General features: G+C 46.5%; 1 protein-coding gene across 1 annotated transcript in view; it reads right to left on the bottom strand.

Moving 5' to 3' along the window:
• Positions 1 to 17,677, bottom strand: part of CARF (calcium responsive transcription factor) — a 367,392-nt gene that overhangs the window by 248,586 nt on the left and 101,129 nt on the right. Inside the window, exons 4-5 of the mRNA XM_086955271.1 lie at positions 15,674 to 15,794; positions 929 to 1,058 (exon numbers count right to left, since the gene is read on the bottom strand). Coding sequence (XP_086811397.1) covers positions 929 to 1,058; positions 15,674 to 15,794 — 251 coding nt within the window. The remainder of the gene's footprint in view (positions 1 to 928; positions 1,059 to 15,673; positions 15,795 to 17,677) is intronic.

Here is a 17,677-nt window from a genome sequence, read left to right as displayed (position 1 = left end):
TGAAGGTGTGCGGTTGGAGGCCCGTTCAGTCAGAAGGTAACGCCGTCGACATGATATGTGGGCTTAACACTAGTTCACTATTATGTGCTTCAATTTGTTTTGTTCCCCACATATGTGAAGCAAGTGCATTGTAGAGTTTCTCCTTCTTGCTCCACTTTTTTTACATGCCTGAAACACCCTATATGTTTGTATTGTCTTAATGTATGTATAGCATTGTGGATACATGACTGTGTCCCACTGTTTGACTGTTTTCTTCAAACTAATATACTTAACTATTGAATAAATTATAAGTCCGGCTGGACTTTTCTGTGGTCATTATAGTGCACAGTGTTGCCTATAATTATTGTAACCGTCAATTTTTATGTCAAGGACCATTGTTTTTCTTGCAATAGATACCCCAGGTCCTTGCCTACCTAGCGGGTTCCCTTGTTTTTTATAATAATACTCAAACCATTGAGCCACACTTCCAGAGTGACTCATGAACTCTCAGTCGGAGAGTGACTGCCTTGGTATTGCAAAATGTGGCTGATATTGAAGGATGTCCATTGCCCATAGTCTTTAAAATAAAGTATACATGTTCAGCACAAGTTTGGGCTTCCTTCGATATACTGCACAATGTGTTTGTCACATGGCCTAATCTGCAATAAAAAGAGCAATAGTGAGTATTTTTTGCCCCCTCCTAACTCAGCCTGGATTCAGTGAGTGTTTCAATCTCTGGAGATGGCTAAACTTGAGTCACTTTCTTCAAACATTAACATTTCTTTAAAGATGGACATTACTGTTTTTAGTGGAGGGATTCAGTTGCTTGATTTTCATAGATAAGGGTAAAAGAAATTGTTGAAAAGGTATACACAAAAGGAATACATGAAAATCTTTGGAAGTTGCATACAAAACTATTTGGTAATTTACAACTCGTCAGTTCACTGACCTGGTGATTGTCTTGCTTGCTTGTGCAAGGGGTTCTCCTGATTTTATAATATAGTTGTTTACATTGCCTGCAATAGCTGCCATTGCTACTGTATGTAGGTTTCCGTCGCTTTCGTTCCCTTCAGAATGTTCTAAGAAATGTCAGAAAAATCAGTATTACATAGATCACACTTTACATTCAGACCAATTTTACACATAATTATGTGTTCCGCCTATCTGAAAACACAGTGCCCTATTATCAACAGTAAAAAGATGGATACTTTTTGAAAATATCATATTGACCCATAATCCATCAATTACAACGTATTCTGCCATTTTCAGAAAAACAAAATGATCAAAACATACAAGCGTGGAAAATGTGATGCTCTTCCTTACAGCGTTCTTCCAACCAATGATCTACTTACTGCAGTATTGCAACACAGAGAAGATTATACTCTCTCTACTAATTGTGGTAATTTTCCTAATGTCGCCATCTACAGATTAGGTGGAGGTTGAAGCTGACGATTTGTTACCGGTTTAAACACATCAAAGGATTTATTTTCAATCATTTTCACAGTTACCAAGATGTAACAAATAATAACAGTGAAAAACTATTTTTCTATAAAAATACATCTGATATTTTCTCACCCTTTACAAATACAAAATGTCAATTTTACCATTGGAATTTATATTCCAATGGTAAAATTGACATTTTGTATTAGTAAAGGGTAAGAAAATATCATTGTAATTCAAATGGTACTGGTGTACATCCTGCGTGGGTTCGTAGATTTCTTGAACCGTCTAATAAAAGCTTCGAAGAGATTGTACAACAAGAAAAGCTGAATGACAAAATCAAATGAAAAACATTTAACATCAATAAGTCTTGGAATGAGAACAATGAAAAATGTACACCTCTGCACATTCAGATCTTAGATACACTCTAATGCAAGCTCCCCGACGTAGTTTGTCAATATGGTTTGTCTATATGCCTCAACACAGCTCTGGAACTTCAGTTGTCTTAATATCTGAGACTCAATAGTCTTTCAACATGGGCCTGTGGTGAGAGTTACATCTACAGAAGTAACCACTTTTCCAGAAGGAACTTGGCTGAACCCATGAGTTCATGTCTCGCTGATCTGCCTTCCTCGGCACAAAATGGCTTACAAATACGTCATCGTAAAAGGTAATAGCTAATTCATCAACCTCAACCTCCACCAAATTGTATCCATGAGAAACATTATGCTTACAATATGAACAGAGTGATTCAGGGATCGAAGACATCAGTACAGTTTGAGAACGGTCTTCCGCTCTTTATTGTGCGTAGAATCCCATACACACATAATCTTGCATGGCACTGAGGCACAGTGAAAAGATTTTTGGAGTCAGTAGCAAACAAATGAAGGACAACCGGGATCTGAATGGAGATGTCATCGAAACAGTGCCTTTTAGGGGATCTTCCAACACCAGTAATTAAGGAGACATAGGAGGCCTGTTCATGACTCTCTTAAAACATTTATGTCTCATCTTGAAAAACACAGATGGCACGAATAAGATCCTCGTGACCAAGTGGGCACGTTCAGACAATGAGAGCAAGAACAACCATGACCTTCTGGTTTTGAAATACGCCCAGGATGGGTAGAAGAAGGGTCAAAGGATGTAAAGCCAGAAGCGATTCTTCCAAAAATATGGATGCCACAATGAGAAAGCATCTAGGGCAGCTAATTAACAATTAAATATTCTAGAGGATCAATACAATTCACAGCTAAAGTTCAGGAAAATGTGTTTTTCCCAAAGAGACAATTTGAGGATTTTTCCAAATCCAGGATGTATCCAGAACACAGTTGCAGTTCCACCTGGAGACAAGCATGTCTATGCCAGAAATATACAATCAGGAGGCAAGCTGGAAGGTTAGAGAATTGTTCTGCTCCAACTCATGTCGACTTTGGCCCTTTCTACTGAGAAAACCCACTTGGTCGATGGGTAATCCATTGTAACATTGTACTAGGCAAGGCCTTTGGCCATGGCAAATAGACCATCTGAATGCAAGTGCTTGTTTGTATAAAGCTCTGCAGTTGTATTGTCGGTCACAATCAGCACCCTTGTTCCTTTGGTTCTTTAAAAAAACAGTAGGAAGACTTTAAGGTCAAATATATTGCCTTTGCCTACAAAACGATGGTGAACAATTGTAAAGTCATATCCATGACTACCAAAAGACAATGCAATGCAATATTTAGATTGAGTTCTATAAGGGCTAATTAACAATAGCAATAGGGTAGACAGCATTCTGAGAAGACAAGAGGTTGTCAATCTTCCAATGGTGCAGCATAGATCCTCATACAGAATATGAAGTGACAGAATTTGGAGCATTGAGAGGTAAAACAGGCATTTCACCAACTGATTGGCCTCTTGAGGCCACAAAAGAGGGTCGGATTCACCTCTTGTGAAAAACGGACCCAAGCTGGCTGGAGGCCAGGCTCCTGATGTGTGATGATGCAAGCGGTAGCAGAGTCCTGTAAATCTTCAGGCAGATGAAAGGGACTAATGTACACAGGAGATTATGAGCACTGATACACCAATAATATCCATGCCATGGTAGGACAGCTGCAACAAAAATGGGTTTCAACCCGCTGAATGGGCACTGCCCTCTCTGGGGGAGGTTAATGTATCCCAATAGTGTCCATAATGTCTAGTATGAATAATGGGCGTTGTAATCACATGATGGTATTTTCCTTTCCCCTCCTCCCTCCCTTCTTACCTATTTGGAATGTTCCCAAGATAACTGTCATTCCTGAAGATTCTAAAAAGCGGTTTAGGTTGACAGCTGACTGGAATGTGATGGTGTACCTACTGTTTCAATTAACCCTGTTGATCAGTATCCTGATTTATGGGTTTCTCACTTTGTAACAATGTGTCAGACTTGCTGTCTTAAAACCCAGATCCAAAGTCTCCATAGAGGCGGAAAACCTGACCAGTCATTCACCAGGAAGTAGTACATGTGGACCTCCTGCTCTTGATGAAAAATGTAACCACAGTTATTGACTTGGTGAAGATGCAGGGAGCAAAGTTCAAAAGAGGAGTTTTGAGGTATAGGGGAGGGGGTTGGGGGACGTTGGGGAATATTTGTGTTATGTTTGCACTATGTTTTTGGCACACATGCTCATTATTTGCACACTGGCTTAGGGGTGTCCCACACATCGATGGATAGGGCGCACCTCCGCGCGGGCGACCTTTGAATAGTGAGCAGGCATGTCAGAGGGGCTATACGCTAAGAGGTTAAGGGAGGGGCTATAATCCAAGAGGCCGAGCGGTATCGATCAGATGTTCTGATGCTCCAAGAGACGCATTTAATGGGTCCTAAAGCACTGTGTATCCTCCGCTATGGCTTTGTCCAGGTGTTTCATTCTGGCTTCACCGGGGAATCGCGATTTTGCTGCATCGTAAAGTCCCATACAAACACGTTAAGACACAGACGGATCCACAGGGGAGATACATATTTCTTGAGGGTACCATATACGAGGAACAAGTGGTATTGGGTTGTCTGTATGCCCCTCCCCCGCCTCTACAATGGGCTTTGGTAGAGCGTATCACAACTCTGTGGGCTGACATGCCAGAGAGGTTGGCAATAATAGGGGGAGATTAGAACAACGTAATGGACTCAGCGGTAGACAGATGGAGATCAGGGGGATATGGCGCTGTTCACCACAGTACTAAACTGAGCTTCTTAGTGTCGGGATTGGGATAGGTGGATGTTTGGAGGAGGTTGCATGGAAGGGAACTAGGCTACACATATTTTTTGACCTCTCATGACTCGTACTCCCGTCATGATAATTTCTTTGTGCCAATAAGAGCCATCGGAAGGGTGAGGGCAGTAGAGATGCTCACAAGGGGCCTCTCCAACCACTCTCCAGTAGTCCCGATGGTGCAGATGGGTCCCGAGAGTCTCCCCCCTTTCGTTGGTGCCTCTCCCCATGGCACCTCCAGGACGAGAAATATCAGGAACACATGGGGCAGGCAATTGAACAATATCTAGACACAAATGTGGGGACAGTGGCAGAGGCCGCAACATTGTGGGAGGCCAAGAAACCCACTCTGCGGAGAGTGGACATCTCCTTTTGCGTGGCAGCATGTCGCACCCGGCAGGAGGCTCTGCTGCGGTCGGAGGCCCAACTAATGGACTTAAAACAGACTAGTAGGAGGGAGGGAATTCGGCACACCGACAGCTGGTGCTGGCGCAACAAACCTATTCAGATACCCTGATGGATGAGGCCCGCCTGGCGTGGATGGCGTCCTGAAAAAGAATTTACCAATGGGTTGACAAATCCAGTATATTACTGCATAGACTATGCCAGGGGACCTTGCAGACCCAGGTTCTCCCAGGTATACCAAGACCTGATGGACGGGTTCTGAGTGACCCCTCCCTTATAGCTGAGAATTTTGCACAGTACTTTGCAGAACTATACACCTATAGAGAGCTCTTGCAAGAAGATGGAATCCATCAATTTATAGATGATCTACCGCCTGCACCCTTTCTGATGACGCACAAGCAGACCTGGACTGCCGTTTACTGCGGAGGAGATCTGCACATCATTGGGAGATTTGAATTCGGGAAAAAGCGCCTGGCCCGTATGGGTTCCTATGCGAATTCTTTAAGAAATACATCCCCCAGATAGGGTTGCACTACCTCCAACCTATCGCAGAAGCTAGAGATCGGGGATGTCTGCCGCAGGACTGGAGGCATGCGGAGGTGGTCGTCTTCAACAAGCCCGGCCGGCCTTACAACCAACAGCCTCCTATTGCCCCTTTTCACAATTAAATGTTGAGGACAAAATTCTATATGCAAGAGATTGAAGGGGTATCCCCGACTAGAGTTCCTAATCAGGTGGGCTTTATGCCTCAGCTGGCCACGCGCCATAACATCCGGCGGGCGCATAACGCAATAGCTGCCATCCAGGAAAGAGGAGTGACGGCTGCCCTTCTACTGGCGGACATGGATAGGGCGTTTGATTCCCTCAGTTGGGTATACCTGTTTGCGCTCCTTGATCGTCTTAATATAGGCCCTCAATTTCTAGCATACCCAAAACTGCTATATACGGACCTCATGGCGTTGGTGCGGGTGGCAGGATCCGTACCCGCTACGTTTTCCGTAGGCAGAGGCACTAGTCAGGGGTGTTCTCTGTCACAATATCTCTTTGCGCTAGCAGTAGATCTGTTAGCAGCATGGGTACGACTGGACACGCAGGTGGTGGGGTTTGAGTGGGATCATGGGTTCTCGGATCGCATTGCTTTATATGCGGACTATGTCCTCTTTTTCTTAACAGATATAAATAGGACAGGCCAAGGTTCCTCAGCATTAAGCAAATTTTCGGTGAATCATCGGGACTATATACGAACCCGAGCAAATCCACGCTGTGGGTGCTGGGGGAACGGCAGAATTGGGGTCCTGGGCCACGGCAGTACGGACATTGACAGAGGGTGTGAAATATCTGGGAGTTTACCTATCAGATCTGTCGAGAGTAGCAAGGGATAGAAATATAGTTCCACTTTGGACACGGACAAGGGAGAAAATGAAAACTTGGTCGCACATGCCCCTTTCCATATATGGCAGATCTGCAATTTTTAAAATGGTGTCATTGCTGTGCCTGCTCTATCAATTGCAGAACTACCCATACCCGGTGCCCCCTTCATGGTTTCGCCAGGTAAACGTGGCGCTGGGACATTTGCTGTGGGCAGGGGGGCTTCCAGGGTGGCACTGCAGACCTACTTTCAGTCAACATATTGCGGGGGCTGGCCACTTCAGATATTCAATCGTACTAAAGTGGCCTCACATCTTCCTGTTACTAAATGAATGGTGGTATGGAAACCGAGAAGACCCCGCCTATGCGGTGGAGTCCACCCTGCATACCATTCTGTACTCTGTGTCGCTACGCAATTCTTTGCCGTCGGCCACTCAGGTGGTGTTTCGCATGTGAAAACAGCCCCTCAGTAAGATGGGGTGGTGGAATAAGCTAACCAGGGAGACCCCGCTATGGTATATTGGCCGTCTAGTGCAGATGGTAGCACTAGCTGGATTCAAAGGATGGGATAACATAGGAATTTCCACATTAGGGAATGTAATGTGTGGTGCTCAACTCTTTTCAAGATCTTCAGGGAGAGTACAACATGCCAAGAACTCAGTTTTATAAATACCTCCAGTTTAGGCATGCTATTTATCCGAGTATCTCAGGATTAGAGGCTCTGCGGAATTCAGTCCGATTGAGGCCAAGATTTTATGGTAGATTTACAGAATCATAAGATATTAAAGATTTATCAATCCTTGGTGACTCGTAGCTCCACTACGCTGGATAAACTCAGAGAGGCTAGGTTGGGGGATGTGGCGAACTGGATGGAGATGACTGGATGGATGCACTTGCCTCTCCTAGGGGAGCAGCGATATCGGCACTGAAGAATGGGCTGGATTTTAGGATGGGGTTTGAGATTGGGTTAGAGATTCCGATATTCAAGGCCAGTGGCTGCCCGCAAAAACACTCCAAAATCTGGAAACGATGGGCAGACTACCGAGGCCTGGAATTAGACCCGGAGCCCCTCGGTAGATGTAGTTGCATCTGCCTTGATCTGTGGGCCACTGGGGTAGGGGACTAGGTATGTAGTGGAGGAATGGCTTCTCTGAGATGGGAGATGTGGCGACAACCGAAACGCAGCTGTGTGCTAGTGCAACCGGGGTGGGGCAGGGTTGAGGGTTTTAAGATGTTTCTGTTAAATTGTACTTTTTGATTTTGACGCTAATGTATAAATTAACGTCACATGACCTGTAATGCTTGATGTGGCAGATGTTTCCTGGGTTAAGGAGCACTGCACTATATATGACTTTTGACATAATAACATTTGCTTAAAAAAAAAATTTCAAAAGAGGAGCACATCTTGGAAATTTCTTTGTGAAGCCCTTACAGATTCAACTTAAATGACTGTGAACATTTGGCACAGTCTCAACCTTTAAAAAATGTACAATGAGTCAAGAAATTGAGCAGTTGATGGTCTAGAATGGTTACATACTATGATTACTCTTATTGACAGGAAAAAAGACAAGTAAATCCATGATCATACTCCCTGAAAAACATGTTCTAGTTCCTAATGTCCAGAAATGTCTTAACCTCTATAAGCAACTCCTAAGACACTGAATGGGGGTAAAATATGGAGATTCACGAAAAAAGGACTAAAGACTTTTTTTTTTTTTGTTTTTTGTTAAAGATATTTTTATTGAGAAAATAGAAAGATAGAAAAAGCAGAAGAGAGAGGGGATGAAAGCACATGATTTGCAAAACAAAGAAGTGCCCTCGCAGGGGCCAATACAAAAGGCCGAGTAGCAATAACAGTAATGAAGGGCCGCACAGCATCATCACTCAGGGCAAGAAAAAAAAGAGTTCAAAAATCTGCCCGGGATAATGTCAAGCCCCCCGAGAAGACCCGGAGGGGAAAGCCCGCACCGGCATCTGGCAAAGCTATCCAAGTCAGAGGCTTAGTCGACCAAGTCCATGCACGCCTCCAGACGGCCCGGCCATAAGGAAGACAACGCGGCAAAGACGCTCATAAAAATTCAAACGTCCTCATCTCCCTCCAGAAAAGAAAAACAAACCAAACCTCCTCCCCCCCAAGAGGCTCCAACTTCCCCGATGCTTCCCTCCCCTCGTTGGTGGCAGCCTGACGACAACCATTCACACAAGCACAGTTTACACCTGAAACAGATGTAGGGCACGTATGGTGGGAGGGCAAACCGCTGACGGCAACCCTCGAGAGAGAGAGAAAGCGGACCAGTGGGCCCCATCTGAAAGTAAAGTTCTTAAAGTTATTTCTGAAAATGTCTGCCATACGCTCCACACTCAGCAACCTCCACAACCTAGCGAACCAAAGGGAAAGAGCTGGGGCCTCCTTCTTTTTCCATGCAGCAGCCAGAGTCAATTTGGCCGCACCCAAACTGCGCCAAAGGATGTATTTGTCAGCCCTGGTTTGGTGCTCCAGAAGCGGGTCCCGAAGGCCCAGGAGCACAAAGCCAATGGAATCCGGAATCGGGTAGCCCAGGATCTCCCTAATATGAGACAGAATCTCCTCCCAATAGGGGCGTATGATGGGGCAATCCCACCAGATATGGCGAAAGTACCCCAGGAGACCACAGCCCCGCCAACATCTGTCAGACGCAGAAGGAAAAATCTTTTTCAACCGAGTCGGATACAGATACCAATCCAGCATGGTCTTCATATGTGCTTCTCGCAGATCGATAGAATGATTAAATTTGTGCAGATCCCGCCATAGATGAGACCACTCTTCATCGGAGATATCTCGCCCCAGGTGCTCCTCCCACAAACCCATGTATCGAGGGCGAGGTGAGATAGCCGTGGTTAATAGTAAATCATAGAGGAATGAAATCACCCCCTTCATAGATGATGTGCGTGTGATGTAAGATTCGAAATCCGTGGGAGGCCTCGTCGCGGCGTCCCGTACCTCAGGGGACAATGCCCAATGCAGCAGCTGGGCGTGCCGGTAGCGCTCAGTAGGTGGCACCCCATAGTCACGCATGCAATTTTGGAAGGTGAGCGGCTCATAGCCATGGAACAAATGTGTAAGTGCGTGGCAGCCCCCCGCCTTCCACCCATCAAAGGGCCCCTCAACAAGAGCCGGCGGAAACGCTGGGTTAAAGTGAATAGGTGTGAAGGGGGAGGGAAAGGAGGTCCATCTCTCATCACTAGAGACCGAATCCCAGACCTTCAGAGTGGTGCTCGGAGGGGTGCTAATATATGCGTTGCGGGGCCGATCCCCCTTTGCCTTCCAAACCAGGTCCCATATAGAGCGACCCGCGACGCTCCTATCCATATGCAGCCAGTGCTTCTCCGACTCCATTTGGGTCCATTCAGCCAGCACCCGGAGTTGTGCCGCTTTGTAGTAAAGAAGCATGCCCGGAAGGCCAGCCCCGCCCTTCCTCAACGGCCGGCGAAGCGTAAGAAAGGAGAGTCTAGCACGGCCCCCCTGCCAAATGTAACGCAGAACCATAGTCTTTAGACGTCGAAAAAAAACCCCATCCAAGGTAATGGGGAGGGCTTGGAACACATAAAGCAGCTTGGGGAGCAGCGTCATCTTGACGGCATGGACGCGTCCCAGCCAGGAGATGAACATAGGCTTCCAGCGATTCAGTTCAGCCTGTATCTGAGTCAGCAGAGGAGGGAAGTTAGCTGCATATAAGGTGGCGATGGAGGAGGTCAGCCGGACCCCGAGATATTGAATGGAGGAGCTAGACCAGGACAGAGGCGTAAGCGGTCGAATGCGCTCTACCTCAGAAGGTGGCAGCGTGAGGTTGAGAATGTATGATTTGCCGGGATTCACCCGAAATCCCGCCACCGCTTCGAATTGGGAGAGCATGTACTGCACCCGTGGGAGGGAAGTCCCGGGGTCAGCTAGCGACAATAGGACATCGTCAGCAAACAGAGATATTTTGTGCTGTTCCCCCGAAAAGGGGAGGCCCACAATATCCGGGTCCTCTCGTACCCTAATGGCAAGAGGCTCAATGCTGAGCGCAAAAAGTAAGGGAGATAGGGGGCAGCCCTGCCTCCTGCCTCGGGAATGTGCAAAAAAGGGTGAGACATGACCATTCACCATAAATCTCGAGCGCGGGCCATGGTAATTGGCCCGAAGCATATCTATAAATTTGGGAGAGAAGCCAAAAGCATGTAGAGTACCAAAGAGAAAGTTCCAGTCCACCCGATCAAACGCCTTTTCAGCGTCAAGGCCTAGCAGAACAGCCGGAATCTTGAAGCGCTCAGCTTTCTCGATCAGATGGATTAGCCGTCTAGTGTTATCATGGGTCTGGCGACCCTTTATAAAGCCCGATTGATCCGGATGGATGAGGGCAGGCATAAGGTCCTGGAGTCGGGCGGCTAAGATAGAGGAATACAATTTGGCAAAAACATTCAATAGGGCTATGGGCCGGTACGATTCGCATTTAGAGGGGTCTTTCCCCGCCTTGGGAATGATCGAGATCATAGCCTCCGCCATAGTGCCCGAGGTATGTCCTGCCTCCCTCATGCTGTTGAAAAGAGTCACCAAGTGACCCCCCAACTCGGACGCGAACGTCTGATAGAAGAAAGCCGTATAGCCGTCCGGGCCCGGGGCCTTTTGCGGTTTAAGGGACCGAATGGCGGACAGCACCTCCTCCCTAGTAAAGGGGGCTTCCAAGAGCTCGTTCCATTCCTTGGAGACCTGTGGAAGCGACAGGGCCTCCAGGTATGCACGCTGAGCGGCCGGCACCAGACGGTCTGCCGAGTATAATGCGGCATAGAAGTCGCCGAAGAGCTCTGCCTTAACCGCATCCCTGTGTTCCACGACCCCGGAGGGGGTCCGAATGCCACCCACATATTCCCTCTCACGTTTATCATGGAGCTGCCGTGCTAGGTGCTTCCCCACTTTGTTGCCCTGAGCATAGGAGAGGCGCCGTAGGCGCAAGAGGGTATATTCAGCCCGATTATTATAGTGCGCCCTAAGCTTCCCTCGCACCCCAGCAAGAGGGCGAAGGGTCTTTCTAGAAGGATTCTGCTTATGCGCAGTTTCCAACGTCGCCAGTTCCGCCTCCAGCGCCTCCCTCTCCTCGCGCCGAAGTTTGTTCAGGGCGGAGTTCAATGCGATGCACGTGCCCCGTGTCGTCGCCTTGAAGGCGTCCCATTGGGTGAAAACCGAGGTGTCACCAATCTTGTTAAACTCAAAGAACTCACCAATGGCCGCCCTAAGCTTCTTGCAGGACTCCTCATCCCGCGCAAGGGATGCCGGGAAATACCATTTGCGGTGGGGGGACGACTCTGGGGCCCAGATCAAGCACGTCGCCAAAAGGCTATGATCAGAAACCGAAAGTGGAAAGATTTTGCTATCGCGCAAGTCGCCCTGTAGAGATTGATGTACAAAAATGTGGTCAAGACGGGAATATGTGTGGTGAACATGTGAATATAACGTGTAATCCCTAGTGCGAGGGTGGAGGGAGCGCCAGTTGTCAATAAGGCCCAGACTCAACAAAGTATCACGCAGCTCCGGGGAAAAGAGACCCGTCTCCGTCCTCTGTTGATGTGAACAATTGAGACACTTATCACAAACCAAATTGAAATCCCCCATCACAATCAATGCTCCCTCCCCAAAGTCCCCCACCACTCTCAGAAAGGCCTCAAGGAACCCATGTTGGCCCGTGTTTGGCGCATAAACAACCACCCACGTGCAAAGCTTACCCATCAGCATCCCCTTCACCATCAACCACCGCCCCTCTTTGTCCCCCCGCACCCCCACAGGCTGAAATTGAAGTGAAGAGCGGAACAAAAGCGCAACCCCTCGGTGCTTAGTAGTGGCTGAGGATTTATAGATCAGGGGATACTGTCTGTGCTCAAGTCTAGATTCATCTTTACGGGCCAAATGAGTCTCCTGCAAACCCACCATATCCAGCTGATGATCAAGAATATACTTCCACACTTTCTGGCGTTTTTGAGGAGAGTTAAGGCCTATAACGTTCCAGGAGCCTATTGTAACAGGCGACATCGAGTCCAGTACCCCCCCCCCATCGCTCCAATCAATGCAGCCCACCGCCAGATATAAACCAGACACACCACAGCCATACCAGATCCCCAGCCACCACCAGCGGGAGCCATCCCCAGCAAGCCCACCCAAAACCACAGGAGCCTCAAAAACAAAACTGAAAAAAGGAAAAGAGATAACAAGAAAGAGAACAATGAAAGTCGGACATGACCATAAGGGTCGGGGGTAGAAGACCCTGGTAATGCCCCCCCCGAATCCAGGGTCGGGGTAACCCTCCAGCGGAGAACTGTCCCACAGAGTACCCAAGATGGTAGAGCCCCCCCGGCTCCCACGGGCCGCCGTTGAGGGTGCCTAGGCCGCCGAGGAGCTGTCCACTCGGCTCGACTCAGTCACTTGGGCCACCGAGGCCAAAGCTTCTCCCCTTTCATTCTGGCTTGCCGATGGAGATGGCCCCTCTGCTACGCCATGTCGGCCCACTCTTTGCCATGCTGGGGAGCGGGAACAGCGATGTCTTCTTGGAGAGGCGCTGGCGTCCGCCGACGCAGATGATTCCTCCATTCCGAGCAACTCCCTGGCGGCTGCTAGAGTTCGCACTTGTACCAGTCTATTTTGCCACCTGAAGATAAGCCGAAAGGGGTGACCCCAGGAGTAGGACACCCCGTGCTCCTTCAGAAAGGCCGTGATCGGGCGGAAGTCCCGTCGCTTCTGCAAGGTGGAAGCCGCCAGGTCTTGAAAAAGTTGAGGGCTGTGCCCACGAAAAAGCAGGTTGTTGGTATCCCTCGCCTTCCGCAAGATCGTCTCCTTCAGCTGAAAGTCGTGGACACAGACCAAGATGTCGGGAGGCGGCGAGCGCGCGCCACGTGGCAGGCCCACCCGATGTACTCTGTCCATCTTGACTTCATTGCGTTCGTCCTCCGCCAAAATTTGCAAAAAGAGAGCCTCCACATACTCCCGTAGGTTCCCACCGTCTCCATCCCATGGCACCGCTCGTATTCGGATATTATTACGACGGGACCAGTTTTCCAAGTCCTCGCAGTGGGTCTGGAGATCCAGATTTTGCTCGCGGAGCTGGAGCAGATCTTGCTGTAGCTGATGGACATCCCCATTGAGGCCCAAGTCGTGGTCCTCTAAGGTCGCTACACGCTCGCCGATGCCGTCTACATCTCGGCGGACCTCGCGGAGGTCGGAGGCTAGTTGCGCTTTCAGCTCCGTAATATCCTCCTTGATGGAGGAAAAAAGCTCTTTCAGGAAGGCCTTCGTGACCGGGCCATCAGCGTCGTCTTTGGTCGGCGACTTGCTAGGGCCGGGGGGCGATCCAGACGCCCCCTTACCAAGACCATCCTTCCCTGGTTTATTCAGGCGAGTCCTCGTCGACATGATGCGACACCTCAGTTCAGAGGGTGAGAGGCAAGATGGCACCACCTCCCCGTCCGTTAGTCTTCTGAGCTGTCCAGCAAGCCTCCAGACAGGCCGGTGCCTCTTCGTCGCCTCCGCTCGGCGACAACAGCCTGCTAGGACGCCGGGATCACAGGCAGGCCCGCCACAATCCCAGTGGGGGTGACTCTCAAAGCAAGCGCTTCACTCAGTAATTTGCTAGAGTCCCAGGTCCCCTCGTGTGAAGAGTCGACGTCGCCCAGACAAAGCCCCGTAGGCCGCTCCGGTACTCGTGCGTCACCAAACTAGCACCTCGGCTAAGTCCGCCGTCCCAGGCCGTAGCACGACGGGAGAAGGAGCAAACCAATGCAGGACACCTCAGCGAGCCAAAGAGAGTCAAAGCCGAGGCTGAAATCGCCCCAGTACCGCTAGACAAAGCTATGAAGGGCTTGGGGTGCCGGAGGAGCTCGCAGGCACGTCTTACTCCGTCGCCATCTTGGCCACGCCCCCGACTAAAGACTTTTAACTCTGACAACAAAGAAGATCAATAGGTCCTAAACAATGTTCTTCCAAGGCTGAAGGTACAAATATAATCTTCTTTCCATAGCATTAACACTGGAAGAGAAAGTGTGAACATCGTTCAAGTGATGTTTGAGTAAACCTCCAGTATAAATTCAGAACTGTCTGAGCTACAATTGCCAGCATTAACCTAGAATTTTCCGGAGTTACAAATGCCTGTGGTAAGTTGCAACTCTTTGAGCCTGAACAAAATGATGCAATTTTAAGCTTAGTGGCTTGGCACATGAGAACATAGTTGGACTCTAATGGTTCACAATGCAGTGGAATTTTAAAAATTCAAAGAAAAATTATGTTTATTACACATGATCGATCTCCAACCCATCCCCTACTAGGGATATGAGTCTAAGTGGTCTACTAAAAACACATTTCTCCAACAAATGAAGTGCCACTAGATGTTTTATCAATGTTAACCTCTTTATGGCTTTGTGCACTTCCATGATTAAATATTTAACTGGTAAGGTACTGTCCTTGAGGATGAAGCGGACTTCCTGTACAACAATCTTAAACTGGATCAGAACAACTCTAAAAAAGAAAGTTGGTAAATTCAAGATCTCTACCATCCAATCAAGATCAATGGCACTTTTCATAGTCTTACTTTAAGACAGAGGGATGCTGACAGCAAAACAGTTATGAAATTAAATTTAAAGAAAAGAGAGTAACGGCATATTATTAGTTTTCTGTTTTTTTCTGCTGGTGAATGTGTCTTTTGAAGCAAGCAATTCATATGGTAACTTTAATAGGTGTTTGTAATGATGTGATGATACTGATTTCGGATTCAGCACATTCTGGTACAACACATCCATATGACTAAGTAGCTACAGTTCTGCATGTCCACAAAGCTATGGAGCAGTCTCTAGATAATGACTGGAGTTGAGAACCTCACACCCTGTGGAAAGCTATCTACGGGTTCAAAACTGTGCCCGCAGGATCCAAGCAGTATGTACCTACCTGTCTGACTGCTGAAGCACCACTGATCTCATAAACTTTTAGTAAAGTTAAACATTGAGCCATGCTGAGACTGTACCCATTTGGACTTTTATGGCAAATACAAAACCAGTGATTGATTTTGGTGCAGAAAAATATCTAAACCAAATACAAACATGACTCATCAAAAAAAGTTTCATTATACCATTGAATAAGCGTAACAATGTCTCGCTTACTTCAGACTTAACCCATGAATTAATTCATGACAGAGGTAGAATTCAATGATGAAGATCAATTAAACATGAACAATTCAAGCAATTCATTGGAGAATGCTCACCGTGGGAAGCAGTTACGTTGACAATTTGACCCTGAGGTAACATCACTTGTGCCACTGTTGACGGAGTGGCAGGAATCACATGGAGAACCTGTCCATTTTCCGACTGGCCAGTAACAATCATCTGTAATAGCAACAGTGAAAGAGCAAATTATTAAGAATGGGTTACAGCAGACCAAGGATGCAGCACAATGACCCGTACACTATCATCACTGAACAGGAAGGACAATTAGCTCAAGATAAATTCTTCTTTGCTTCAACAGAAATCAGCTCATTGCCAGAATTTCTCTGTTGTTATATGTGTCAAGGTGGTAGTGGGGCCAGGAATTCTGAGGCAATCTTAACTCCAGTCTTTACAAGCTTTAAGCAGATGTTTATACACACATATAATTTTTAAAGTGCATTGGAATTCCAGGCCCTGCGCCCTCTAATCCTCTTTGATGCAGGGAAAAAGTGGAATTGTAATTGACAGCAAAAGAAGTCACGCAGCCGACATAGCTGAGGGCAGACTTTGGGCACTGGTCTCAACAGCAGGTGCGTTTTGATCTGTAAACACAAAATGAAAATATGAACAGTGCTTTTTTCAAAACAGTGCAGTTTGGGGGTGAAACATGTTTTCCCTTGATTGGCTCAAAAAAGCTCATGTAAGGATGATCATTTCCTTTAAAGAAAACCTGTCAAAAATAGATCTCTTTTTCGTTCCGCCAGAATGCTCAGAAATAGCTTTACTTTCAAAATATGCAGGGGAAAAATGTTGCATTCCCTCTGATTTTTCACCACCTCTTGGAGACCTTAACTAAGCGGCCCCACCTCCCAATAAAGCCACAATTAGCAGGTGGGGGGGTTGCAATTATTTCATTGAAAAACGCCTGCTATTTATATTCATTAGCTCATAATGGAAACTCATCAATGCTGATGTATAAGGTAGAGTGCTACATAAAAGGAAGTACATTTCTGAAAGATGTTCAAGTAACACATAAATAACAATAACGATAGTGAAACAGTGGTGACTTTTCAGATGTTCTGCATAAACGAGGAGATGGCACAGCCTCTGCTAGCCTGAGCTCTGGCCATTTGGCATAAGTGGACATGTTGAGCTCACCAGAACAAATAACAATAACACTGTAAAGCAGACCTGGCTCCAGGTTTTTATGTGTGAGTTGGGGATCCATTAATAAAATAAGATTGGCTCAAATGCAAGGCCTAGGTGGTTAGTAAATATACCAGGAAGTGTGATAAAGGTTCCAACGAGGAAGTAAAAGCCAGACAGGCCATGAAGACAGATAATTTGACTCATAGGAATGGAAACTGAAATGATGCAATTTATTTTTTCCATTTTGTCTTAGATAAAAAAAAAACTACATTTAGGTTATCGAACATTAAAACTCTACAACCTATACACCTTCCTTACAACAGAAGTAAATTACAATAAATATTTGAAGTATACATGAATATGGAAGAAGAAAAAACGAGTCTAGAATAGTAAATTGCCAGCATTAAGTATCAACTGATCTATAAATACGTTCTAAGAAGCTGCTAAATTCATTTAGATGTGAAAAGTACCCCTAGTAATTTAAATTCCTAATTGTGCTCTCCCATTTGCAGTTGAATAAATGACAAGGTAGGAAAGTTCTGAATGTTACAGAATATCTAGAACCATGACCTCTCTACAGATGTCCTGTCAAGCATAGATCTACAGAATTTTAAATTCCACCTTCTTCAGGTACATCATAAAATTGAATATGATTAGTATATTTTTGCATATATTCTGCATCTCAAATAAAAATGAAGAGAAGGAAAAAGGAGGGAATATTAGCATTCATAGAAGATGCTAGCAAGCCATTTACTATCCATCTTAGAGAAAACTCTGCTTTAAAGGATTTAAGAGTGGCAAAATTAAATAGAAAATGCAGTTATTTGCACTTGATGTTACATTTTTAACCACAATCTGTGTAGGAGTATTCCGTAGACAAATTGAAAAGGTCTCTTACTACAAAGTGAATTCAA

Source organism: Lissotriton vulgaris, chromosome 2_1 (genome assembly GCF_964263255.1).
Source record: "Lissotriton vulgaris chromosome 2_1, aLisVul1.2, whole genome shotgun sequence".
In the NCBI taxonomy this organism is placed as follows: domain Eukaryota; kingdom Metazoa; phylum Chordata; class Amphibia; order Caudata; family Salamandridae; genus Lissotriton; species Lissotriton vulgaris.
This window is presented reverse-complemented; position numbering and strand designations above follow the sequence as displayed.